Consider the following 26,722-nt stretch of genomic DNA (forward strand, 5'->3'; position numbering starts at 1 on the left):
GACAACTAAATACTTATTAATTAATAATAAATGAACGATTATTAACCTGGCATTAACTTATGTAATTTTTCAACGCCAAGTCCACCAACAACTTCACTTAAACCCTGGGCAGCACCTGATCGATCAACGGAACTTGTTTCTGATGTTAACGTTTGCATCAACCAAGGTAATAAATCTTCAAAGCTGGTCTCTCCCATACCTCTTACCGTAGCACCTAAAGCTCTGGCAGACACACTACGTACCTGAAAAAATAAATAAATACTTTACGGTATACAACGCAATAAAGGTGAAATAAATAAAAGATAAAACAATGACATCTTGTTACTGGTTATTTCAGTTTATCTTTTATACAGGGTCATTCACGGGAACCGGATGATTTTGAAGTGGGTTGTACTCGGGCGTTCGTGGTGGGAGGGGCACGTGGCTGGTGTCTGACGTTTCCTTTGTTCAAAGCATTTACATTTTAGTCGTTGAGATGGAGCCGTGGATGCTAGACCAATGCCTGTACGCGTATAACAGTTTTGTGCGAAATGACGAATCCGTAACTGCTGTTGGGCGAGATTTCCGCCATCAGTTTAATATTCATGGTAATGCAAGTGTACCTTTTCGTAACACAATATTGCGACGGGTAAACAACCTTCGAACAAGCTGTTCAATATTGAAGAAAAAACCACCGGGTCCCTGACGAACAGCTAGCACTCCGGAGAACATCGAACGAGTAAGGGAAGCCATTGTCAGAAGCCCACGCCGCTCTATTCAGAGGCATTCAGCAGCGCTTCAAATGAGCACAAGTAAGGTAAGACGAATTCTGCATACAGACCTGCATTTCCATCCTTACAAGATAGCCGTCGTGCAGCAGTTAAACGAGCAAGATTTCACGCAGCGATTACAATTTTGTCGACAAATGCTTACAGTGTTTGAAGAAAATGAAAATTTGTTATTGTTAATGAGTGACGAAGCCCATTTTCATACAAATGGCTTCGTCAACAAACAGAATTGCCGGTATCGGGCAGAAAGAAACCCACATAAGCTTCACAAGAGACCTCTTCATAGCCCAAAGGTGACTGTCTGGTGTGCAATAGGAAAGGTAGGTGTTATTGGACCATATTTTTTTTTAAGAAAATGACGCTGCCGTAAATGTAACAGCTGATCGTTACATTGCGATGTTGAATACGTTTTTCATCCCTGAGTTACGAAACCGGGGAATCGATTTTCAAAATGTGTTATTCCAGTAGGATGGAGCTACAGTGCACACAGCGAGGGCAACGCTGGCTGTTCTCCGCCACTTGTTTCCAGGACGGATCGTTTCCAGATTTTGAACAATTTAGATTCGGAGTAACAGTACAAGGTGAACAGATAAAGATGCTAAGATTTGCTGATGATATAGTAATTCTAGCCGAGAGTAAAAAGGATTTATTTAGAAGAAACAATGAACGGCATAGATGAAGTCCTACGAAAGAAAATAAACAAGAAGAAAACGAAAGTAATGAAATGTATTACAAATAACAAAGATGGACCACTGAATGTGAAAATAGAAATAGAAAAGATTACGGAGGTAGTAAAATTTTGTTATTTGGGAATTAGAATTACTAAAGATGGACGAAGCAGGACCGATATAATTTACCGAATAGCACAAGCGAAACAAGCCTTCAGTAAGAAATATAATTTGTTTACATCAAAACTTAATTTAAATGTCAGGAAAAGATTTTTGAAAGTGTATGTTTGGAGCGTCGCTTTATATGGAAGTGAAACTTGGATGATCGGAGTAACTGAGAGAAAAAGATTAGAAGCTTTTGAAATGTGATGCTATAGGAGAATGTTAAAAATCAGATGGGTGGATAAAGTGACAAATGAAGAGGTATTGCGGCCAATCGATGAAGAAAGAAGCATTTGGAAAAATATAGATAAAAGAAGAGACAGACTTATAGGCCACATACTAAGGCATCCTGTAATAGTCACTTAATATTGGAAGGACAGGTAGAAGAGAAAAATTGTATAGGCAGGCCACGTTTGGAATATGTAAAACAAATTGTTAGGGATGTAGGATGTAGAGGGTATACTGAAATGAAACGACTAGCACTAGATAGGGAATCTTGGAGAGCTGCATCAAACCAGTCAAATGACTGAAGACAAAAAAAAAAAAAGTTAAAGGGTCAAAGATTTTCGAGGTCCATCTAAAGGAAATAAGTGTTATCGATATAAGTATAAAAACTTTTTACAATTCTTTCTATGTTCGATTAGTGTTTTACGGTTAGTAACTTAAAAAAAATAATCATATTTGTAATACCATAAACAATGAAACCAAATGTCTAACGCTGCCGTTGTAAAATGCCCATATCAACATAATTTTAAAAAAATTTCACTCATTTACACAGCTTACTAAGTAGAAAAGATAATAAAACACAAGCGAACTTACCTCAGGTACAGGATCGAGTAACGATGATTTCAGTCCAGGTATAATAGTAGGTAAGTAAGGAGTTAAGTCTTTTTGATCTGTCAAAGAATACATGTTACCAATAATCTTTGCAGCCATTTTACGCGTTTCTGTCGAACGATCCATGAATGCACGTTGCACGACCGGCATAATTAAAGCTAATGATGGTGCATCGATAAAATGCACAAACTGAGTATCCAACAATGTTTGTAAACAAGTAGCTGTCTTATGAGAAGGATCTTGTAACGCTTCCAACAGCACAGGAACAATAGCTGTAATTGGAAATCATTCATTTAGAATTTATTGTAAAATTGGTAAATGAGATTAAAAAAGCCACTACGCACTACAATTCTATGAATGTACAGGGTTATCAAAAAGGAATGGTGCGGTTTCGGTAATTCATCGGAAGATTGTAGGGAAATTTCTAGATGTTACATTGGTATTCCTGAAAGCCTCCAACCCAAAAGTTTGTTTATCAGCAGTTGTAACCACAACGTCAGTTCTTGTATTGTTGTTGCGGTGAGTTTAGCGAGTTACTATGTTCTCAGATAAAGACAAAGCAAAGTGTGTTTTATTGATGACCGAATTAAAATCCGTAATTTTAGTTCGACGTGCGTTTCGACGTGAATTCGAAAGAGATTCGCCACACAAAAATAACATAACACGTTGGTTCGAAGAAACCGGATCGGTTAAGAAACAGAAATCAACCGGAAGACCAAGTGTACCAGACAATACGGTTGAACTAATTAGACGATCGGCAATTAGAAGTCCTGGGAAGTCCATCCCCCATCGAAGCGTCGAATTAGGTATTTCAAAATCAACAGTTCACAAAGTTTTACATAAAAAACTGAAATTACACGCTTATAAAATCCAGATAATGCAGGAATTGAAACCAGATGATGGTGTAAAACGTTACGATTTCGCTGTAGAAATGTCAGACAGAATAAGTGAAAACGAATCATTTTTAGATGATATAATTTTTACAGACAAAGCTACATTCCACGCGAATGGATGCGTTAACAGACACAATTCACGAATACGGGGCTCTGAAAACCCACACGCAATTATCGAGAAACAACGCGATTCGCCTAAAGTTAATGTTTGGTGTAGCGCGATGAAAAATCGTGTAATAGGTCCTTTCTTCTTTGCTGAAAAAACAATTAATGGAGTCGCGTATATTGACATGTTAGCCAATTATTGCTTTCCTCAGCTGGATGAACTCGAAAACATTCATCGACTTCATTTCCAACAAGATGGTGCTCCCCCCGCACTTCAATAGATCGGTTACGGACGCTTTGAACGAAAAATTTGGAGATCGATGGATAGACCGGCAAGGACCCGTACTTTGGCCTCCAAGGAGTTCAGACCTGACACCTTGCGGGTTCAGACTTTTCTTGTGGTGGTGTATCAAAAGCCTTGTTTATACACAAAAAATTTGCTACCTAAACCGCTTAAAAAACAGGATTAATGAAGCAATGACAACCATTAACGAAGAAATTTTAACTAATATTTGGAGAGAAGTTGAGTATCGTTTCGACATTTGTTGGGCGACTAAGAGCGCACGTATTGAAATTTATTAATTATGTAAAAAAACATTTGAGACGATAAATTTGAAAAATAAAAAACATAAACCGTAAGTAATTCTGTTTTAATTTAAACCATGTTCAAAACGGCACCATTCTTTTACGATAATGAACTATATTAATCAAGGTAAGATGAAATCTAAAGGTATTAAATATGTTTACTTATCTCCGGAACTACTAAACTGTTTTTCAAATTTCATCAAAGGCTACGCTTAATGAGCGGTAATTACAGATACAGTCTTCTGCTTAATGTGCACAGAAGTGAATTAAGTTATTGTAATATCCGACAATTATTTTTCAACATGCATTCACCCTTATGAAAAATCCAATAATTCATGCTATCAATGAGGTTATGATACCTTGCTTTCTACGTCCTTTCTTTTTCCTGCTTAACCTCTCGTAATTACCGTTTAGATAATACTTCAGAGGATGATATGTATGAGTGTAAATGAAGTAGTCTTGTACAGTCTCAGTTCGACTATTCCTGAGACGTGTGGTTAATTGAAACCCAACCACCAAAGAACATTGGTATCCACGATCTAGTATTCAAATCCGTGTAGTGTTTTCACCACTAGACCAACCCGGTGGGTCTTTCAAGGTTCTGTGGTCGTGTATAATTAACAAAATTGAAATATGATATTCTAACTATTCTTTTTAAAAAACATTTGGTACTGGAAGCCAGCACAAAAATCGATGGTATAATTGAAAAGTTTGAGCTTTCTGATCGACCTGGTACGGTAGAACCTTCTATTTAAATAATGAATAATTATATAATGATCTTTTTTTAAAAAAAAGGAATCTTCCGATTTCAGAGGTGAATAAAATATTCAGTACTGAAGTGTTTTATACCTGCTTTGGCCTCCTGAAAACACTGTCCTCCTTTAATTAATAAAAAGTAAAATGCTCATATAATTTGTTTACATCAATAATTAATTTAAATGTCAGGAAAAGATTTTCGAAAGTGTATGTTTGGAGTGTCGCTTTACATGGAAGTGAAACTTGGACGATCGGAGTATCTGAGAAGAAAAGATTAGAAGCTTTTGAAATGCGATGCTATAGGAGAATGTTAAAAATCAGATGGGTGGATAAAGTGACAAATGAAGAGGTATTGCGACAAATAGATGAAGAAAGAACATTTGGAAATATATAATTGAAAGAAGAGACAGACTTATAGGCCACATACTAAGGCATCCTGGAATAGTCGCTTTAATATTGGAAGGACAGGTAGAAGGAAAAAATTATGCAGGCAGGCCACGTTTGGAATATGTAAAACAAATTGTTAGGGATGTAGGATGTAGAGGGTATACTGAAATGAAACGACTAGCACTAGATAGGGAATCTTGGAGAGCTGCATCAAACCAGTCAAATGACTGAAGACAGAAAAAAAAAATGCTCATCTTAAACATTTTCGGAGGCAAGTAAAGTCACCAATGAGTTTTCTTCGGACCCCTTAAATAATGGAAAACTATTAAATAAACAGAAAAAAATTATTAAAATGAAAAAATTAAATAATCAGCAAGATTATTTAAAGAAATCTAACTATTTAAGATTGAAATTCTGTCAACACATTGCTCTTTTTTCATTTTAGTGTTTAAAATAAAAGTTTCAAATACCCCAACATAAGATAAATAATACATTTTCAATATAATTAAATTCCTTCTAGTTATATTGATGCATTCTATACCTTGACAATAGCCACAAAATAATAGACTATATATTCTTATAAATGGGAAAGTGTTCGTCCCATCAATTCTTTCATTATCTGAACAGCTATACACCCGTGATTTTTTTTTTGGGAATTAATTATTTCTGACAAAGATTTTAAGAAAAGTAAGCAAACACCATTTTGATTTCGACTGTATTGAATTAATTTTTAAAAAGCTGGTCTGGAATCACAAAGCTTGAAACTCGATTTGGATTTTCCTCTAGGTAGAAAACTACTGCTGAATGATTTTTTCCCTACTCATCCCTAAGAGGATGAGTAGGGAATACCTCATACCCTAAGCGGGTATAAAACAAATGCAAACCAGTTTAATCGTTCCAAGGACGGGATCTGAGAAAATGAGCAAAAATTATTTTGATTAACAATACCAAAGAGGTTAAATTAACGTTTTAACTTTTATCTATGAGGGATGGGGTTCACTTAGGTAGCAAGTTACTATCAAAACTGAATCTTTCTTTCTCACTGTCGAAAGATTTCCTTTTCAATTTTTCATAACCACTGATATCTTGTTTCAGTCGAGATGAAATATTGAAATTTATCACGAGTATTTACACCAAGCTCAATTCAGGATATCTTTTAGTTAAATCCATCCCCAGGAAGCTTAAATAGGATTAAAGTTGTGTTCAACATAATAATATCACAACATTCTTTAATAAGAATACATACAACTGAAGTTTCTCCTTTAAAACACTCCTAAAAGAACAAACTTCGATTCAAGACGGATTTTATTGGTTATTTATTTTATTTTATGATCCAACTATTAGCTAGAATTTGATTCTATAATCAAAATCAACATCTGAAGAAAAAACTGACAAACAGATAAACCACATGAAGAATAAAATTTAGCATCAGATAGGCATTGACAATTCCGTTCACAAACCATTTCAACTTAACTTGACTATGTGAAACTGTATATTGATTAGCAGTCACAAAATACATTCTTAAACTCAAAAAGAGCAGATGTGTAGAAATGCAACTTAAAAGTTATCTCTGCATAAATAACAAGTATAAGCCAGCAAAAACTGTTATCGCACATAAAACTAATTTTTTTTTTGTCTTCAGTCATTTGACTGGTTTGATGCAGCTCTGGCAGACTCCCTATCTAGTGCTAGTCGTTTCATTTCGGTATATCCCCCTAACAGTTTGTTTTACATATTCCAAATGTGGCCTGCCTACACAATTTTTTCCTTCTACCTGTCCTTCCAATATTAAAGCGACTATTCCAGGATGTCTTAGTATAAGTCTGTCTCTTCTTTTAACTATATTTTTCCAAATGCTTCTTTCTTCATCTATTTGCCGCAATACCTCTTCGTTTGTCACTTTATCCACCCATCTGATTTTTAACATTCTCCTATAGCACCGCATTTCAAAAGCTTCTAATCTTTTCTTCTCATATACACCGATTGTCCAAGCTTCACTTCCATATAAAGCGACACTCCAAACATATACTTTCAAAAATTTTTTCCTGACATTTAAATTAATTTTTGATATAAACAAATTATATTTCTGACTGAAGGCTCGTTTCGTTTGTGCTATTCGGCATTTTATATCGCTCCTGCTTCATCCATCTTTAGTAATTCTACTTCGCAAATAACAAAATTCTTCTACCTCCATAATCTTTTCTCCTCCTATTTTCACATTCAGTGGTCCTTTCGTTTTGTTCTTGTTTATTTTCATGCGATAGATCTTGCATAGGACTTCATCTATGCCGTTCATTGTTTCTTCTAAATCCTTTTTACTCTCGGCTAGAATTACTATATCATCAGCAAATCGTAGCATCTTTATCTTTTCACCTTGTACTGTTACTCCGAATCTAAATTGTTCTTTAATATCATTAACTGCTAGTTCCATGTAAAGATTAAAAAGTAAGAGAGTTAGGGAACATCCTTGTCGGACTCTCTTTCTCATTATGGCTTCTTTCTTATGTTTTTCAATTATTACTGTTCCTGTAAATGTTAGCAATCGTTCTTCTATCTCTATATTTGAACCCTAATTTTTTAAAAATGCTGAACATTTTATTCCAGTCTACATTATCGAATGCCTTTTCCAGGTCTATAAATGCAAGGTATGTTGGTTTGTTTTTCTTTAATCTTCCTTCTACTATAAATCTGACGCCTAAAATTGCTTCCCTTATCCCTATACTTTTCCTGAAACCAAATCGGTCTTCTCCTAACACTTCTTCCAGTCTCATCTCAATTCTTCTGTATAGAATTCTAGTTAAGATTTTTTATAAACGACTAGTTAAACTAATTGTTCTGTATTCTTCCCATTTATCTGCCCCTGTTTTCTTTGGTATCATGACTATAACACTTTTTTTGAAGTCTGACAGAAATTCCCCTTTTTCATAAATATTACACACCAGTTTGTATAATCTATCAATCGCTTCCTCACCTGCACTGCGCAGTAATTCTACAGGTATTCCGTCTATTGCAGGAGTCTTTCTGCCATTTAAATCTTTTAATGCTCTCTTAAATTCAGATCTCAGTATTGTTGCTCCCATTTCATCCTCTTCAACTTCCTCTATAACACCATTCAAATCAGTATCACTCATTTTTGTTAACGCACAACAAAAACTCATTTCACGAAACATTTTGTTTATTATTAATACCTAATATAAATTACCTGTTCATATAACCAAATATTTACTAATAATTTTGCCATTTTAGCTTAGAAAAAAAAATAAGACTCATTACTTTATTTACAGACCTGGTACGTATAAATATTTTAATGAAATAAATCTGTTTTTAAGAACCACATTATTCCTCTCTACTGTTACATTATACATAGTTCTATTAAATAAATCATAAAGTACAAAATATTGAAATAACACATATCTATTCAGATTTATATATATATATAAAACAAGTTATTAAATACCTGAGTTAATCTATCCCGTATAGCAGACTCTTTTTCCAGCTGTAATCTAATCGCTTCTTTTTGTTTTGGAGTTAATTCTGGATCCTTTACTTTGCCTTGTCTTCTCTTTTTTTCTTCTAATTCACGTCTTAGCTGTAATTCCTCCTGCTGTTCCTTATATGAATACACTTTACTTTCTCGTTTCATATTTTTAACATTCAGTGTGTTCTCGTCTTTACTGTAATCGTAAAATTTACTATTATTAAATATATTATCTATTTTTGTTTTTTTTTTGCAGTAATCTAGAAGTCATAGCAAGAAACAAACACTAAATCAACTAGATATTTCAAGCGAGTTAACACCAGAGGACTTTCAGAGGGCAGAGGACTTTCAATAATTAAAGAGATAAACTGATGTAGAAATAAAACATTTTGTAGGACAAGTTTTATACTTTCATGACGTTAAGTTGGCATCACTGGGATAAGCTGTGAACAGCTGACGGATAAAAATTGTTTCGTTTATAACATCAATATAGCATTTAATGACGACATGTGTACTAATATGTTCCATATTAGTTGAACGATGTTCAACGATCCATTTTTTGCTTTCTAAAGGCGAAAAACCGGCTAAATTCTTTTCTCAAACGATTTTACAGTACGGTGAAAGTTGTATGAACCGCAAAAATTTTTATAATCGGGTTCAAACAGTTTTAAAACAGTCTAACATCAGTGACTGACGAGCAAACATCCTGACTGACCAGTGGAAGTATCAACTCCTTTACTTGAAACCCGCATCGACGACACTCATGAAGACCGACAGATTACAGTTTATCATATAGCAAAAACAGTTGCGGTAAGTGTCGGCACAGTTCATAACGTAACAACATCAAGTACAGGAAAACAAATTCAAAACGGATCCCAAAAGAATTAATGTAACAACACAAGAAAACATGATTCAAAGAGTGTACAGACTTGAAAGAACGCTATGAAATGGAAGGTCGCCCTTTTCTAAACAAGCTTTTAACATGCGACGAAACTTGGGTTCACCGTTTTGAACCGGAGTCCAAAAGACAAAGAATGTAAACACACCAGTTCACCTGTCCAAAAGAAATTCAGAACGTAAGCATGAGCAGGAAAAGTCATGTTGACTGTCTTTTGCGATGCCGAAGAAAGAACGCTATGAAATGGAAGGTCACCCTTTTCTAAGCAAGCTTTTAACATGTGATAAAGCTTGGGTTCACAGTTTTGAACCGGAGTCCAAAAGACAAAGAATGGAAACACACCTGTCCAAAAGTTAGAACGTAAGCACGAGCAGAAAAAGTCATGTTGACCGTCTTGTGCGATGCCGAAGAAAGAACGCTATGAAATGGAAGGTCGCCCCCCTTTTCTAAACAAGCTTTTCAACGTGCGACGAAACTTGGGTTCACCGTTTTGAACCGGAGTCCAAAAGACAAATAATCTAAACACACTGGTTCACCTGTCCGAAAGAAATTCAGAACGTAAGCACGAGCACGAAAAGTCATGTTGACTGTCTTTTGCGATGCCGATGGTGTCGTCTTTTCTCATTATTTGGAAAATCAGCATACAATAAACGAAGTCTACTACTCAGACATGCTAATGAAAAAAGTACAAGCTAGCAATTAGAGAAGAAAGCTGAAGATCTCAAGGTGTGATATTGCTACACGACAATGCTCGCCCTCACACTCTCCAGCTGACCCAAGAAAACATTGCAAAAATGGGTTGGGAGATAGTACCAAATCCTCTCCTTACAGTCCAGATTTGGCTCCCCCAGATTTCCATTTGTTTGGTCACCCCCAAGGAGGCATTACATGAAAACAAAAGGTTCAGCAACAACGAGGAGGTCAAAAAATTTGAGGGAAAGTGGCTCAAACAACAAGACTTCTTTGCCTCAGGTATAAAAAAAACTAGTTCACTGTTGGGACAAGTGAATTAATATCGGTGGAGATTATGTTGAGAAGTAGAAAAAGTCTCATTTTGTAATAATATACATGTTTTTTTCTACATCAATTTGTCTCTTTATTTATTGAATGTCCCTCATAGTAAAAACTTGAAGCGGTAAAAACATCATCTTCTGTGAACTGTCTTAGAAATAAAATTATCAAAAAAAAAAGTTTTACTTTAATGTATAGTTTAACTGAGAATCAAGACTTAGCTTGATCTAAAAACTGAAAGACCTAGCTCGATTATTAATGTTTTACAGCGCGCTATTACACAACTGATAAATTAATACAGTTTTAATATTAACTACTGCCTTGTAACTCAATATAAAAATACTGTTTCTTTATAACAGTCAACAATTAAACAAACAGAGGAATAAAACTTTTAATTTTTTTGAAGTTATACTTCTTTCGGCGCATTAGGATAAACTGATCAGAGTGTATTTTCAGCAAGTTATAGAAGTTGCGTGCACCAAAGTAACACACCATGAAGTTAGTTTTTAGTGGGAGTTTATTTTTTTTTATTGTTATAATTGTTATTTTCTTTTCAGTCTATCAGATTATACTATTTTTAAGGTTGCTCATATATAAATAAGGTAATTTCTTTTATTATTATTAAGTTAATATACTGTAATTTTTTGAAATTTTTTCACTAGAAGGTAACATAAGACTATAAAGGGAGGCGATCAGATACAAACATATTTTCGCGGAGCGCTAACCAACCGCGAATCATTGTGATGGGAAAAGGTTAAACGTGGCCGTACATCCGCTAAAGATGAAGATCATTCGGGACGTCCAAATGGAAGTGACCACCCCGAAAATGATTGACAAAATTCACGATACGGTTATTGAGTGATCGACGAATCAATCCGCACTAAATAGTTGAAGCCATAGATGTACACAAGGTACACTGTTTTCGATTTTACTTGCGAAAAAAATTTCCGCAAGATGGGTGCCGCATTTGCTGTCACTGGAGAATAAACACAATCGTGAGGGTCGACTCTGAAGTTGTTTTGGTGCTTTTCCGTCACAATCCAAACGAGTTTCTCCGTCGATACATAACTACAGACGAAACAGTGGGTACACTCCAGAGACAAACAATATCTGAAGAGTATTATTGTACCGGTTGAACAAAGAAAAAACATCCTCGTATGAAAAAGAAAAAGATTCACGGGTGTACACCTGCACAGTTTTGATGGCTAAAATTATGGAATTAATGTTCGAATTATAACAACATCCACCATATACACTGAATTTTGCCCCCAGTTATTTTCTTTTATTTCCAAACCTGAAAAAATGGCTTGGCGGGAAACAATTCACGTCTAACGAGGAGGTTAGTCGCAAATAGATGCTTATTTTGAGGACCTACTTTTTGGACGGCTTAGAAAAGTCGGAGAAACGCTTGGAAAAGTATATAGAGTTAAAAGGAGATTATGTTGAGAAAACAAAATCTACACAAAATAATTTGTTTTTCTATCTTCTTCAAAAGGACTTATTGAACGACCCATAATAATTCCGATTAATGTTATTTTACCAACATTCTGCTGATGATGTGTTTCAATAGTTAAAATTATTGAAAATTACTGTACTGCAACATTAACGATTACATTTCTTATTCATAAATTCTTACTTTCTAAGACATTTCTCATTTCTTGTCTCTCTGACTCTCTCTCTCTATCTGTGTGTGTGTGTGCCTCTCCTCTCTCTCTCCCTGTGTTTGTGTGTGTGTGTGTGTGTCTGTGCCTCTCTCTCCCTGTGTGTGTGTGTGTGTGTGTGTGTGTGTGTGTATGTGCCTCTCTCTCTCTCCCTGTGTGTGTAAGTATGTCTCTCTCTCTCTCTCTCTCTCTCTCTCTCTCTGTGTGTGTGTGTGTGTGTGTGTGTGTGTGTGTGTCTGTCTCTCTCTCTCCCTGTGTGTGTGTGTGTGTGTGTGTGTGTGTCACCCCCTATCTCTCTCTGTGTGGGTGTGTGTCTCTCTCTCTCTCTGTGTGGGTATGTGTATATCTCTATCTCTCTCTCTCTCTCTCTCTCTCTGTGTGTGTGTGTGTGTATGTGCCTCTCTCCCCCTCTCCTCTGTGTGGGTATGTCTCTCTCTCTCTCTCTCTCACTCTGTGTGTGTGTGTCTGTCTCTCTCTCTCTCAGTGTGTGTGCCTCTCTCTCTCTCTCCCTGTGTGTGTGTGTGTGTGTGTGTGCCTCTCTCTCTCTCTCTCTCCCTGTGTGTGTGTGTGTGTGTATGTGCCTCTCTCTCTCTCTCTCCCCCTGTATGATGTGTGAGTATGTCTCTCTCTCTCTCTCTCTCTCTCTGTGTGTGTGTGTGTGTGTGTGTGTGTGTGTCTGTCACTCTCTCACCCTCTCTCTCTCTCTCTCTCCCTGTGTGTGTGTATGTGTTTCTGTCTGTCTCTCTCTCTCTCTCTCCCTGTGTGTGTGTATGTGTTCTGTCTCTCTCTCACCCTCTTACTCTCTCTATCTGTGTCTGTGTGTCTCTCTCTCCCGCTTTCTCTCTCTCGGTGTGGGTATGTGTGTGTCTCTCTGTATGGGTGTGTATGTCTCTCTCTCTCTCTCTCTCTCTCTCTCTCTCTGTGTGTGTGTGTGTGTGTGTGTGTGTGTGTGTCTGGCTGTCTATCTGTGTGTGTGTGTGTGTGTGTGTTTCACTCCCTATCTCTCTCTGTGTGGGTGTGTGTATGTCTCTCTGTGTGTGTGTGTGTCTGTCTCTCTCTCTCTCTGTGTGTGTGTGTGTGTGTGTTTCTCTCTCTCTTTCTCTGTGTGTGTGTCTCTCTCCCTCTCTCTCACTATCTCTCATTCTTTTACCAACATTCTGCTGTTGATGTGTTTCAATAGTTAAAATTATTGAAAAATACTGTACTGCAACATTAACGATTACATTTCTTATTCACAAATTCTTACTTTGTAAGACATTTCTCATTTCTTGGGGCCTGTTGCACACAGATTGTATGCTTATCTAGTACGTGCTAATTTATTAATATAGATTTTAGCGCAGAATGTTAGTATCATAGCACCTTGCATCCGAAATTTGTTAATAGACTACAACTGTTATAACATTTTTCCTAAGCCTTCAACTGCAGGCACCTGCAAATAGCAGATACTGCATTTCCTTACCGTACTATATGATATTCAAAGGTACTGAGACTGTTTCCGAACGCCACAACAGAGAATTAAAAATGTAATTTACCACATTTTAAGTAATTTGACCGGTAACGTGCATAATTGGAAACGAGTTGCAAGAAGCGACTCTTTTGAGCGTAAGATAACCCGAAAAGAGACCGAGATAAACCAAAAAAAAATATCCACCGGGTTTGTCTAGCGATGAACGCGTCTTCCCTAATCGGCTGATTTGGAATACTTTTATACGGATTTTTATACTAGATCGTGGATACCGGTGTTCTTTGGTGGTAGGTTTTCAATTAACAACACATCTCACAAACGGTCGATGTACAAGACTATATACTTCATTTACACTCGTACATATCATCTAAATGGTAATGTAATACCTAAATGGTAATTCCCGGGAAAGGCCATAAAACTACAGGTAGACAAGAACAAAAGGATGCGATGACGATATCGTAGGAGAATATAATAAGCACAGTAAACGACAAACATAAATATTAAATTCACTGCTTGACCTGGAAGGCTGCATAGCTATAAAGGCGTAATAAAAAAATAATTAACTTAACGACTCACTAGTTTGGAATCCGTGGTTCACATATCATCTTTTTAATTTTACCGCTTATTTTTAATCACAGCAGTATATTATAATACACAACAATCTCTACATTTATTTACTTATATATATAACTCAACTCACCCAGATATCACAGACTTATCATACGATTCACCGGAAGGAGTTAGATAGGTGAAATATTCATCTTTCGTAATACGCAATAAGCTATTATCTCTTAAAAGACTACAAGAACGTTCTACCAAACGTGGTAATAGGATATTGGCATTAATTTTTATCACACAACTCAATGCGTTCTGGTAACTCTACAAAAAAAGAAGAAAAACAAGTAAATTCTACTTCAATATTATTTAATATAAACAGATAAGTAAATCCCGACATAATCCACCCAAGTACAGCAATAAGACAAATTACCTTATTTTTATATATAATTATTTACGAAAACACTTTCATGGGATTCCGTATCATCGGTCATACATAATATTTATATAAAATTACATATCAAACAAAAATTAAACTTATCATATATATTTTCTAAAATTAAATTTCGTTAACTTCATCGATTTGAGCACCCATCTTTAAACTCTTATCATTTTTAAATCTCTTGAATAAGATTGATAAGTAAAAAATTAATCTAATCATGCATCAAAAATCTTAACTAGAATTCTGTAGAGAGTAGAAAAAGTGTTAGGAGAAGACCGATTTGGTTTCAGGAAAAGTATAGGGATAAGAGAAGAATTTTAGGCCTCAAATTAATAGTAATAGAAAGATTAAAGAAAAACAAACCGACATACGGCATTTATAGACCTAGATTAGTCATTCGATAACGTAGACTGGAATAAAATGTTCAGCATTTTAAAAAAATTAGGGTTCAAATACAGAGATAGAAGAACGATTGCTAACATTTACAGGAACCAAACAGCAACAGTAATAATTGAAAAACATAAGAAAGAAGCCGTAATAAGAAAGGGAGTCCGACAAGGATATTACCTATCCCCGTTACTTTTTAATCTTTACATGGACCTAGCAGTTAATTATGTTAAAGAACAATTTAGATTCAGAGTAACGGTACAAGGTGAAAAGATAAAGATGCTACGATTTGCTGACGATATAGTAATTCTAGCCGAGAATAAAAAGGATTTAGAAGAAACAATGAACAGCATAGATGAAGTCCTACGCAAGAACTACCGCATGAAAATAAACAAGAAGAAAATAAAAGTAATGAAATGTAGTAGAAATAACAAAGATGGACCGCTGAATGTGAAAATAGGAGAAGAAAAGATTACGGAGGTAGAAGAATTTTGTCATTTGGGAAGTAGAATTACTAAAAATGGACGAAACAGTTGTGATATAAAATGCTAAATAGCACAAAGCGAAACGATCCATCAGTCAGAAAAATAATTTGTTTACAAAAATTAATTTAAACGTCAGGAAAACATTTTTGAAAGTGTATGTTTCTCGAGTGTCGCTTTATATGGAAGTGAAACTTGGACGATCGGAGTATCTGAGAAGAAAAGATTAGAAGCTTTTGAAATGCGGTGCAATAGGAAAATGTTAAAAATCAGATGGTTGGATAAAGTGACAAATGAAGAGGTTTTGCGGCAAATAGATGAAGAAAGAAGCATTTGGAAAAATATAGTTAAAACAAGAGACAGACTTATATGCCATATACTAAGGCATCCTGAAATAGTCACTTTAATATTGGAAGGACAGGTAGAAGGAAAAAATTGTCTAGGCAGGCAACATTTGAAATATGTAAAACAAATTTTTCGAGATGTAGGATGTAGGGGGTATACAGAAATTAAACGACTAGTACTAGATAGGTAATCTTAGAGAGCTGCATCAAACCAGTCAAATAACTGAAGACAAAAAAAAATGAAAATAATTTTCATGAACATTACTACAGAGGAATATTTCTTCTACTCTGCTTTCATCAACGTAATTAGTCTTTTTATTCTAAAATCCACTGTACAACATAATGTAGAAGAATAACAGAAATAAAAATATGTTTCCTTTTCATTAGTTTTCTATTCTATTAAATACTCTTTTTTATTAAAAAAAAATCTAATTTCAGTTTCATCAGTATTAATTATGTAGTTCTATTTTTTTTTTTTTTTTACTATATTACGTTTTTTTAGCATCGTTCTGAAATCAAAAATACTTTCAAATAATGCTAGAAACTTCAGGTAATTTTCAAATAACTAATATTCCTTTCCATCTCTTTAAAACTGTAGATTAAAATTACTTACTTTACCTGATTAAAAAAAAAAAATTAATTTTTCCTCTTGAACTTTAAAAAATTAAAGGAACTCTATGAACACACTAAGAATTATATTAAGGTGATGACAGTTAAAAGCATTACTTTTCTTACTGACCACTAGGTTGTTTCTGCCTCTACAGTCACTTAATTCAGTCGGCTTTCTCCACACATTACAGCAACATGTTAATTTATTCGTGCATAGCAATTCTTAAACGCGTTCAATTATTACAAGCGCGTTATATTTTATATTCAAATCAAATTCAATCTATAAGTATGTAATTTGTAATTTATCTAAATGCTTTCAACGGCTATCATCAAACAATATAATATATCTGTTAATTTGTAAAGTTAATAAACACGGTTAACATTTGCTTACAATTTAACAATTATTTTTTACATCAAACACCACCATTAATGATTTCAATCTTTGAATGATTCAAGCAAGGTTGTTAACTGCACAATATATACCTAATAAGCCTTCAAACAGACTGACTTAACGAACAGTCCTATATTCGTTTGGATATGTTCAGGTAAACACAATTTTTAGGCCGAGTAACATTTTCTTTAAGGCATATATCTGTAGCAGCCGGAGAAAAGCAATTTCATGCGCAGAATTCATTATTTCAAACTTGTTATCGGTAATCTGTTAACCTATCCTGAATGAAGATATGCTCTTCGAAAATTGCAAGAATGATGAGTACACTGCCTATAAAGTCGTTGATGTATACGACTTTGTATTTTAAGTTTGTTTTCCCGCACGATCTCTCTGCGAGTAGACTTCCTTATCGCTTTTAATCCCTTTCTTGGGGCCACGATCTGTGCAAACTATAAAGGGAACTAAACAGAATTACAATTATAATTTCTGCAATTCGGTCGGACTAGTCCAAGCTGTTCTGTTAGCGGATGCCCAAAAACAAACAACCAAGAGGTACAGCCAAGCCTTTACATCTAATATCGAAATAAAGAATTTCAAATGAGAACGGTTTTTGTATGACAATGGATTTAATGAGAATCGAAAGATTGTCTCTATGCTCGATGGTGAAACGATCCGCCGTCAAGAATAAACACTTGACGTTGCCCAGGGCACGCCCGATTGCTATTTGTTTGTGTGAAAGACAATCTTTCGATACACGACATACAATGTACCAGATGGATCGACCACCCCCTCCAAGACTGAAATCAAGAAAGGAAGTTTTCAACACACATCTATCGAGCCCCCTCTATGATTCCCAAAAAGGGCCCGACACCTCCAGGACATGATCTGGACTGGAAAACGTGGGTAACTTTAAACCGGCTTCAAACTGGGATGGCACCGACCCGAGTTAAACGCGCTAGATGGCGTCAAACAGAGCCTAACGACCTGAACTGCGAGTGCGGTGAGATTCAGGACTCTGAACATCTCCTAAAGTGCACCCTCTGCCCGACCAAATGCACGCTAGAAGATCTGTGGCAAGGAAATGCTTCTGGTGTTTCGGTGGCACAATACTAGTGTATTTCGCAAAAGTTTTAAATCTCATCACTCGGACACGAAAAAATAAGTGTACGGGTGGGTAATGGATACACAAAGTCTATATCAAAGTGCCAAAATTATTTTTATGTAAATTAGAAATGCATGAACCCACTCTGCAACTTTTGGAAACAGCATGTAACATCTCCTTCATGATTGGGCATAGATCGATCTGCAACTTTTCCTAATATATTTGTTACTAATCATCCAGTTTCCTGATTTCAGAGTTGGGGGACTAAGAAAAATCTGTTAGAGCAATATCACATAAGCACGAAGGCCGTCAGGGTATTGCTTCAGAGGATGAGATTAATGATTTGTAATCGTGTGTGTATCTCTCGCTTTCACACTCTCTCTCTCTCTCTCTCTCTGTGTGTGTGTGTGTGTGTGTGTGTGTATGTATGTATGTATGTGTCTGTCTCTCTCACTCTCTCTCTGTGTGTGTGTGTGTGTATGTGTGTCTCTCTCTCTCTCAGTCTCTCTCTCTCTCGTGTGTGTGTGTGTGTGTCTGTCTCTTTCTCTCTCTCTCTCTGTGTGTCTGTGTCTCTTTCTCTATATCTCCCCCTCACTCTCTCTCTGTGTGTGTGTCTGTGTCTCTCTCTTTCTCTATCTCTCCCCCTCACTCTAGCTCTGTGTGGGTGGGTGTCTGTCTTTCTCTCTCTCTCTCTCTCTCTCTCTCTGTGTGTGTGTGTGTGTGTGTGTGTGTGTATGCTTCTGTCTCTCTGTCTGTCTCTCTCACTATCTCTCTCTCTCTGTGTGCGTGTGTGTGTGTGTCTTTCTCTATCTCTCCCCCTCACTCTCTCTCTGTGTGGGTGGGTGTCTCTCTCTCTCTCTCTTTCTCTCTCAATCTCTCTCTCTCTCTCTCTCGCTCTCTCTCTCACTCTCTCTCTCTCTCTGTGTATGCTTCTGTCTCTCTGTCTGTCTCTCTCACACTCTCTCTCCCTCTCTCTCTGTGTGTGTGTCTGTCTCTCTGTCACACTCTCTCTCTCTCTCCCTCTCTGTGTGTGTGTGTGTGCATGCGTGTGTGTCTGTTTGTGTGCGTGTGTGATAAAAAAAAATATTTTTATAAGCGACAAGTCATACATCAATCACTTGTCTTTGCATTCATGCATGCTGTGAGCTTTTTTATATACTAGGTTGCTGCAGTTACAATCATAGAAGTTTTTTCCGGTTAAGGTTTGTATATTTTAAGTGTACATTTTAAAATAATTGTCAATTTACTGAATGTAAGATTTGTGAACCGGCAACTGCATTTAATGATAAATAAAATTTACAGTGAAAATGTGGAGAGTAATGGAATAGTAAAAAATATTTTACGACAATTTAATAAAGTACATGCTTGACAGGTACAGACAGCAGCCACTTATCAATAAATAAAAGAAAATTATCAGAAATTCATTCAAATAACAATGAATATTTTAAGATTGTGGAATATTAAAATTAGTTAAAGCCTTTAACGTAATAATAAAGTTATTTTTAAAAATAAAGATTATTTTTAATAGCCCAACAGTACTTCTTTCTAAATATGTCTAGATCAAGGGTCGGCAACCTTTTAAGTCAGAAGAGTCAAAAATTACAATTTACAAAATTTCAACATTTTTAAAGAGCCACAAAATGTTTTTGAAAATAGGTTTATTACATAATAATTCATAGGTAGTTACACTTAAAATTATTATTTTAACTCTAACTTTTAAATAATAAAAGCTATAAAATAGATAAATAATAAAATAAGTAATTTATTAAATATATATTTTAATAAAAACACTTTCGCGGTAATATCCAACAATAGTACTTTATTTCTTTTTTGACAATTCTTATTGACTTCAAAAAAGTAGTTAGGTATCCTATTTGGAAAAAAATATGTATATGTATTTTACAAATATAATATTTATTATGTTACCTATCTTTACTTCGGTTTTTTGGTACTTACGTATTAACACCACTGTACCTACAGCTTTATTTAAAAACAAAGCAGTCAATCGGATTTCAGTGGAAAATGGGCCGATATAGAATTAAAACACATAGATTCAAAACAGTCTCTTTATTAATTTTAATATAATTTAACCAAACTTAACCTACGCTCGCTTCGCTTGCTAACCTTGACTAATTAACAGGAGTGTTTTGATTATTTACATAATTGCAATAATTACTGAATTTATTAAATAAATACTCAAAAAATTACGGTGTTAATTAGTCAAGGTTAACGAGCGAAGCAAGCGTTGGTTAAGTTTAGTTAAATTATATTTATAATATAAATAAATATAAATAACCATTTCTTAAAATTAATAAAGAAACTCAAAATATAATTATCATTATAGAAACTAAAATATATATATATATATATATATATATATATAGTTTATATATATATATATATAACTATATATTAACTTTAACCAATACCCAGTCCAGAGTGAAATTCAGAGGTGAACTCTCTCAACCCTTCTACATAAAAACAGGATTGAGGCAAGGAGACGGCCTCTCACCACTCCTTTTTAACTGCGCCCTCGAATTTGTCATGAGAAAATGGAATGAAATAAATCCAAAAAATATAAAAATGGGTACTAAGAAAAACTCCATCGCACTAAATTGCCTAGGATTTGCAGATGACCTCGTTCTTTTAGCAAATAATATTCAAGAAGCCAAAACACAAATCATGAGCCTTCAAAACCTAGCACAAAAGATAGGGCTTCATATCACTTTCGAAAAAACTGAACTAATGGCCATAGATCCTCTGGTAATAGAGCGCATTACGGTAAACGATCAGAAAATTAAAATAGTAAAACAATTTAAATATCTAGGGGAAATAATAACTTATAATTTAAATGAAAAAATGACATGGCAAAACAGGACAAATAAAATGATTAAATCCCAAAAATTAACTCGGTCAACATATAACAAAAAATGCCTTTCTGCTAAAACAAAACTTAAACATTATAAAACTGTAGTTCAACCAGAAGTCACCTACGGAAGCGAGACCCTTTTCAAAATCACTCAGAAAAACCGAATTGAAAAAATTCTGAAAATAGAGAGGAGAATTGTCAGAACGTGTATCGATAAAAAACACCAAAAAGAAGGCCGATGGTGGATTGTGCCAAATGAGGTGGTGTATCGAGAAATAGAGCCTGTTACTGATACTATGCGGAAAAAAAGAATCTCTTTCTTCGGTCATCTCATAAGGACACCGGAAACAAGACAGTCAAGAAATATCATTGAAAAGCTTTGGTTCCAAAAGCTAGAAGTAGGATGGATCAAAGAAATTAGAGAAGATATGAAAGAATTGGGAATTTCCCTGACCGACCTACAGAATAAAACTGTAAAAATTACAAAGCTAAAAGACAAAAGCATTAGATTTAAACAAAAGACAGACAAACGACAAAATACAACGAAGAGGGTGTTTACAGATGAAGAAAAGAAAGCAAGTTCTGAACGGATGAAGAAATACTGGGCAGCTCGGAAGAGTAAAATAACACGCTTTTCTCAGAAAAGATCCAACTAAAAATTGACTTAAGTTGTCCCATGTTGGCCGTAAAAGCATAATAATAATAATAGTAATATATATATATACATACATAACTTTAAAAATATATTTCGCTTCTAACTCTTTTACTTGAAACAACAAACAATACGTCACAGCCAAAGCACTGGTGAAGATGCCAAATTGTCTTGCGTCGAAAGCGAATTAAAATCTACATAGAAACATCCAACGACGGCATCATTTGAGAGATTCTGATGGACTGACGACGTGTGTCACATGGGAGGGGTGCGGTGAAAAGCAAGTACAAGTGGCAAAGAGAGATCGAATCGGTGCCTAATCCTCGTTAATCGATTCAGAACGATTTTTAAATGTTTTTTTTTTTATAAAATAAATAATATTTGCGTATGGAACTAAAGAGCCGCATGTGGCTCGTGAGCCACAGGTTGCCGACCCCGGGTCCAGATTAAGGATAAAAATGATTTAATCCAGTAAATGCAATAATTAAAAATAAAACAAGAAAAATGAAATACACAACACACATGAATATAAAATTCTAATTATATAAAAAAAACATACCATTAAAACTTTATAGTTTTTTACCAATAAATTGATAAGATCATCCTTATAATTAGTGATAAATTGTTTTGGGTCTAACTTAAAATGTTTCAACATTTTAGACCACAAGTTTGGACAAGCAGAAACTGAAAAAACAAAAGTAAAACATCATTATTAAAACGTATAAAATCATAAGACGCTACATACAAATAAATAAAAAGAATTTTATGAATTTTAACAATTTTGTTAAACACACAAGCATTTAAAAAATTCTCTCTCTCTCTCTCTGAGAGAGAGAGAGAGAGAGAGACAGTTTTTAAAATAATAATAATAATAATAAATAACTGACCCAGTAAAGGATGATGAGCAGGAAGTAAAGATTCTAAAGCAAGAACTTCAGCATCTTCTTTTGATAAATTAGTTCCAGAACAAAATGTCACCAGCGTATCAATTAGGACTTTAGGATGCAATTCGTTAGAACCGGCGGTTTGTTGGTCTGAGCTCTCACGATTTTCTTTTTCTGATTTACTGGTGTCAATCACCTATTTATAAAATTAATAAAATTTACGATGAGAAAAAATAATTAACATTAACAAAGATCATCAATTGAAATTATACTTTTTCCATATCGTTTGCAACACTTTCAAAATGTATCGTTTTTTTTATTTAAAATCTATTTAAAATAAACCACTTTAAACTGAAGAACCCTACATTTAATGCCCCAACACTAACGTTAAGAAATTCAGAAGGAAATCGGGCACACACTGATAAAGAAAATGCCAACATCAGGAGAGAAACCTTTAGAAAACTACTAAATTGTGAAGAACCAAAAGAACTACTGGAAATAAACACAAATACCCAGATTAAAACACCAAGAGGAAACATCCTTCCACCGACATTAGTAGAAGTAAAGATAGCTCTGAAGCAAAAGAAAAAAAAACCAAGCAAGTGGAGAAAATTTCCTGACTCCAGAATTATGGAAGAACGCGTAAGAAAAAATACATAGAAATCTCCACAGAGAAATGGTAAAAATATGGTACAAAGAGGAATTTCCGGAAGAATGGAAAACCGTAATAATCCACCCTTTACATAAAAGCTAACCCTGACAACTATAGGGGAATTTCCTTACTAGATTGCACTTACAAAATTCTATCGAGAATAATTTACAACAGAATCAAAGACCGACTGGAACAAGAACTAGGCGAATACCATGGGGGATTTAGACCATTACAAGGCTGCCCAGAACAAATTCTAAATTTAAAATTAATTATAGGGTATCATAAACTAAGGAATAAAAAACTGGAAGTAACTTTTATTGATTTCAAGAAAGCATATGATTGTGTACATCGAGAATCCCTGCTAAAAATCCTGAGAAATTTAGGGCTTCACCAAAAACTAGTCAAAATCATCGGACTAACACTAACGGATACCAAATCCAAGGTTAAATTCAGGGGAGAAATATCTGATCCATTCGACATCAAAACAGGACTGAGACAGGGAGATGGACTGTCACCGCTTTTATTCAACTGCGTCCTTGAATTTATAATATGGGATTGGAAAAAAATTAAATAAAGACAATGTTAAAATTGGAAAAGGTATCTCAGTAAATCGCCTAGGCTTTGCGGACGATTTAGCCCTACTATTCCAAAATATAAAAGAGTCCAGATACCAACTGTCAACACTGGAAGAGATTGCAGGAAAAATCGGTCTAAAAATTTCATACGAAAAAACCAAAATTATGGTGAGAGACCCGCTATGCATAAGCAAAGTAAAAATAAACAATAATGACATAGAACTAGTAGAAAACTTAAATATTTGGGAGAAAACATCACACACAACCTCCAAGAAAATCCAAACTGGAATGAAAGAATAAATAAACTCATCAAAGCCGCAATAAAAACACAAAACATCTATAACGAAAAACGCATGTCAATAAAAACAAAAATAAGACATTATAACTCGGTTATCCGACCGGAAATACTTTACGGATGTGAAACCATATTTGGGCCGTACCAGACAAGGTTTACCGACAAACTGGAAAAGATTGGAAGACAGGATCTGGCGAATTATTCCAAACGAAGAGATTTACAAAACTATCATCCCGATAACTAATAAATTTAGAAAGAAGAGAATTTCCTTTCTAGGACGTATTTTCAGAACGGAAGAGACCAGACTTATCAGACGGATTATCAAACTTTTCTGGAACAAGAAAAGGAGACCGAACCGGTTATACAAAGTACAGAAAGACATGGAGGAATTAGACGTAACCCGTGAAAACCTAAAAACGAAAACCGGAAACTATGAGAAATTAAAAAATAAAGAAACAAGATTCCTATCAAAACCCAAGAAAACAATAAGCCGGGTGTACTCGAACAAGAAAGGGCAAGAAGATCTGAACCCCTTAGAAATTACTGGCAAAAAAGAAAAGCTGAAAAACAACAAATCAGCAAGAAAAGAAAGAACTTGCCAAACAAAAATGAACTAATGTGATCCATTATGATCTTAAAAGTAATAAAAAAAAAAGACCACAGTTGAGATAAAACGTTATCTAAGCTGTTCTGTCATTTTTTTTTTGTCAATTTTTGTCATAAAAGAACTATCACGAAGTCCTACGTTCTCAGTCAGATTGAAATACTTCTGTTATAGCAAAATAAAAATATTAATGAAAATTGTTGCATATTAATTTACAACAGTGCTGCTATCTGTAGCAGTTTTTATTACAAGACACCCTCAAACAGTACCAGCTGGTGAATAATCAAACTGACATTCTGTTTGTATTTCATAAGAGGTGTGTTCAAAAACTAACGAGAATTTTTAATTTTTTGAAAAAATTTTATTTATTGATATCTAAATAATTACACATTCTATTATTACAGATTTCAAATGTTAATTTTACATTCTTAAGAATTTAATTTGTTTAATATTATGAAATGGTTCACTGTTTATTAAAGAGTTATGTACAAGGTGATTCAAAGAAACAGGAAATTCTGAAAGTTGTGTTAGTACCTGTAGGCGATTGGTACCACTTGATAAGTGGCGCCAGCACTCTAACCTAACCTGCCATTTAGTTGTCATGGATCCTTGGAGTGGTGCGCAACGTGCATTTGCTATCAAAGCGTTTTACAAAAACAATGACAGTGTAAAGGGAGAGCATACAGAATTTCGCCGTCATTTCAATCTGGGACGGCACAACCGTGTTCCATCAGCACCTGCAATTAAAACACGGATATCTAATTTTGAGGAAACCGGTTCGGCGATGAAAAAGAAACCTCCAGGCCGTGAGCGAACCGTCCGTACACCACAGAATGTTCAAGCTTTTCAAGATGCTGTCACGCGAAGTGCACATCGGTCAATCCGTCATCTCTCAGCATCTTTACAATCACATAGTTCAAGTGTTCGAAGAGTGTTAGTGAAGGACTTGTAATTCCATCCGTACAAGTCGCAGATCGTCCACGAACTGAAACCGAACGATGCAGTTGTGCGAGCACAATTCTGTAATGTAATGCTTCAGAAGATAAACGATAACGAACGAAGAGTTTGTTCACGAACTGTGGATGTCAGACGAAGCGCATTTCCACCTCAGTGGATTTGTTAACGAGAAAAAATTTCAGATACTGGGCACAAGAAAATCCTACGCAGCTACACCAGCATCTATTGCACAGCTAGAAATTGACCGTGTGGTGTGCTATGTCATCTTACAGGTGTTATAGTGTTAATAGGCCCTTATTTTTTTGAGAATGACAACGGTCTTGCGATTATAGGGAGATCGGGTCGTTACGTAGCCGTGTTTGAAACCTTTGTTGTGGAACAACAAAAAAGATTTCCACAGATTCTTAACACAGCCTGGTTTCAACAAGACTGAGCAAAGTCACATACTGCATGAATATCGATGGCAGCTGTACGCTGATTGTTTGGACAACGTGTCATTTCACGAAATGGTGACATTAGATGGCCTCCCAGATCGCCTGATCTCTCACCTTGCGATTACTTTTTGCGGGGTCACCTTAAAAGCAAAGTATTCCACAGTAGAGCTGCTACAACGGAAGAACTGAAGGCAAAGATCCGAGAAGCAATTGCGGAAATTCCAGTTGAGATGTTACGTCAAACCGTGAACAATTTAACAAAGAGACTTAATGAGTGTTTACGTAGAAAAGTAGGTCACCTGCAAGATGTCATCTTTAAAAAATAAACTAAAATGTATGTATACTACAATGGCAACATTTGAACAATTACATGAAATAAAATTACGTTATTTAACGTTATTTAATTTTAAAAATTTCCCGTTTCTTTGAATCATACTGTATAATGAAAATATCAACACACAACGTCAATTATTAAGACTTTATGTGTGATGCCGTATACTGATTTACTCTCAAAATCCTGTAAGTATATTTCTGACATAACTGCTAATAATGGATAATCTCACATTTAAGGTTTTTTTTTTATATATATAGTATCTTTCATAAGTTTAAGGACACCTTAGAAAAAAAATGACTTTATGTCAGTTTGTCTTTAAACTTATGAACTACATACAAATCTTATAGGTCTGTAAGAAACAGCTTTAAAAAGTACATCTTTTGGTAAAAACCGCAAGCTTCTAAGTTAGATACTTCAAATTTTATGGAGTCATTTAAATATTTTAAACGAACTAAATTTAGCACTTTTTTTTTATATAAAG

At 35.0% G+C, this 26,722-nt stretch overlaps 1 protein-coding gene across 1 annotated transcript in view; it reads right to left on the reverse strand.

Moving 5' to 3' along the window:
- The window catches only part of LOC142326531 (stalled ribosome sensor GCN1-like), a 202,653-nt gene that overhangs the window by 63,597 nt on the left and 112,334 nt on the right, over window positions 1–26,722 (reverse strand). Inside the window, exons 17-23 of the mRNA XM_075369108.1 lie at window positions 22,394–22,586; window positions 22,066–22,190; window positions 14,374–14,552; window positions 8,618–8,834; window positions 4,867–4,879; window positions 2,417–2,706; window positions 47–242 (exon numbers count right to left, since the gene is read on the reverse strand). Coding sequence (XP_075225223.1) covers window positions 47–242; window positions 2,417–2,706; window positions 4,867–4,879; window positions 8,618–8,834; window positions 14,374–14,552; window positions 22,066–22,190; window positions 22,394–22,586 — 1,213 coding nt within the window. The remainder of the gene's footprint in view (window positions 1–46; window positions 243–2,416; window positions 2,707–4,866; window positions 4,880–8,617; window positions 8,835–14,373; window positions 14,553–22,065; window positions 22,191–22,393; window positions 22,587–26,722) is intronic.

Source organism: Lycorma delicatula, chromosome 6 (genome assembly GCF_047948215.1).
Source record: "Lycorma delicatula isolate Av1 chromosome 6, ASM4794821v1, whole genome shotgun sequence".
In the NCBI taxonomy this organism is placed as follows: Eukaryota; Metazoa; Arthropoda; class Insecta; order Hemiptera; family Fulgoridae; genus Lycorma; species Lycorma delicatula.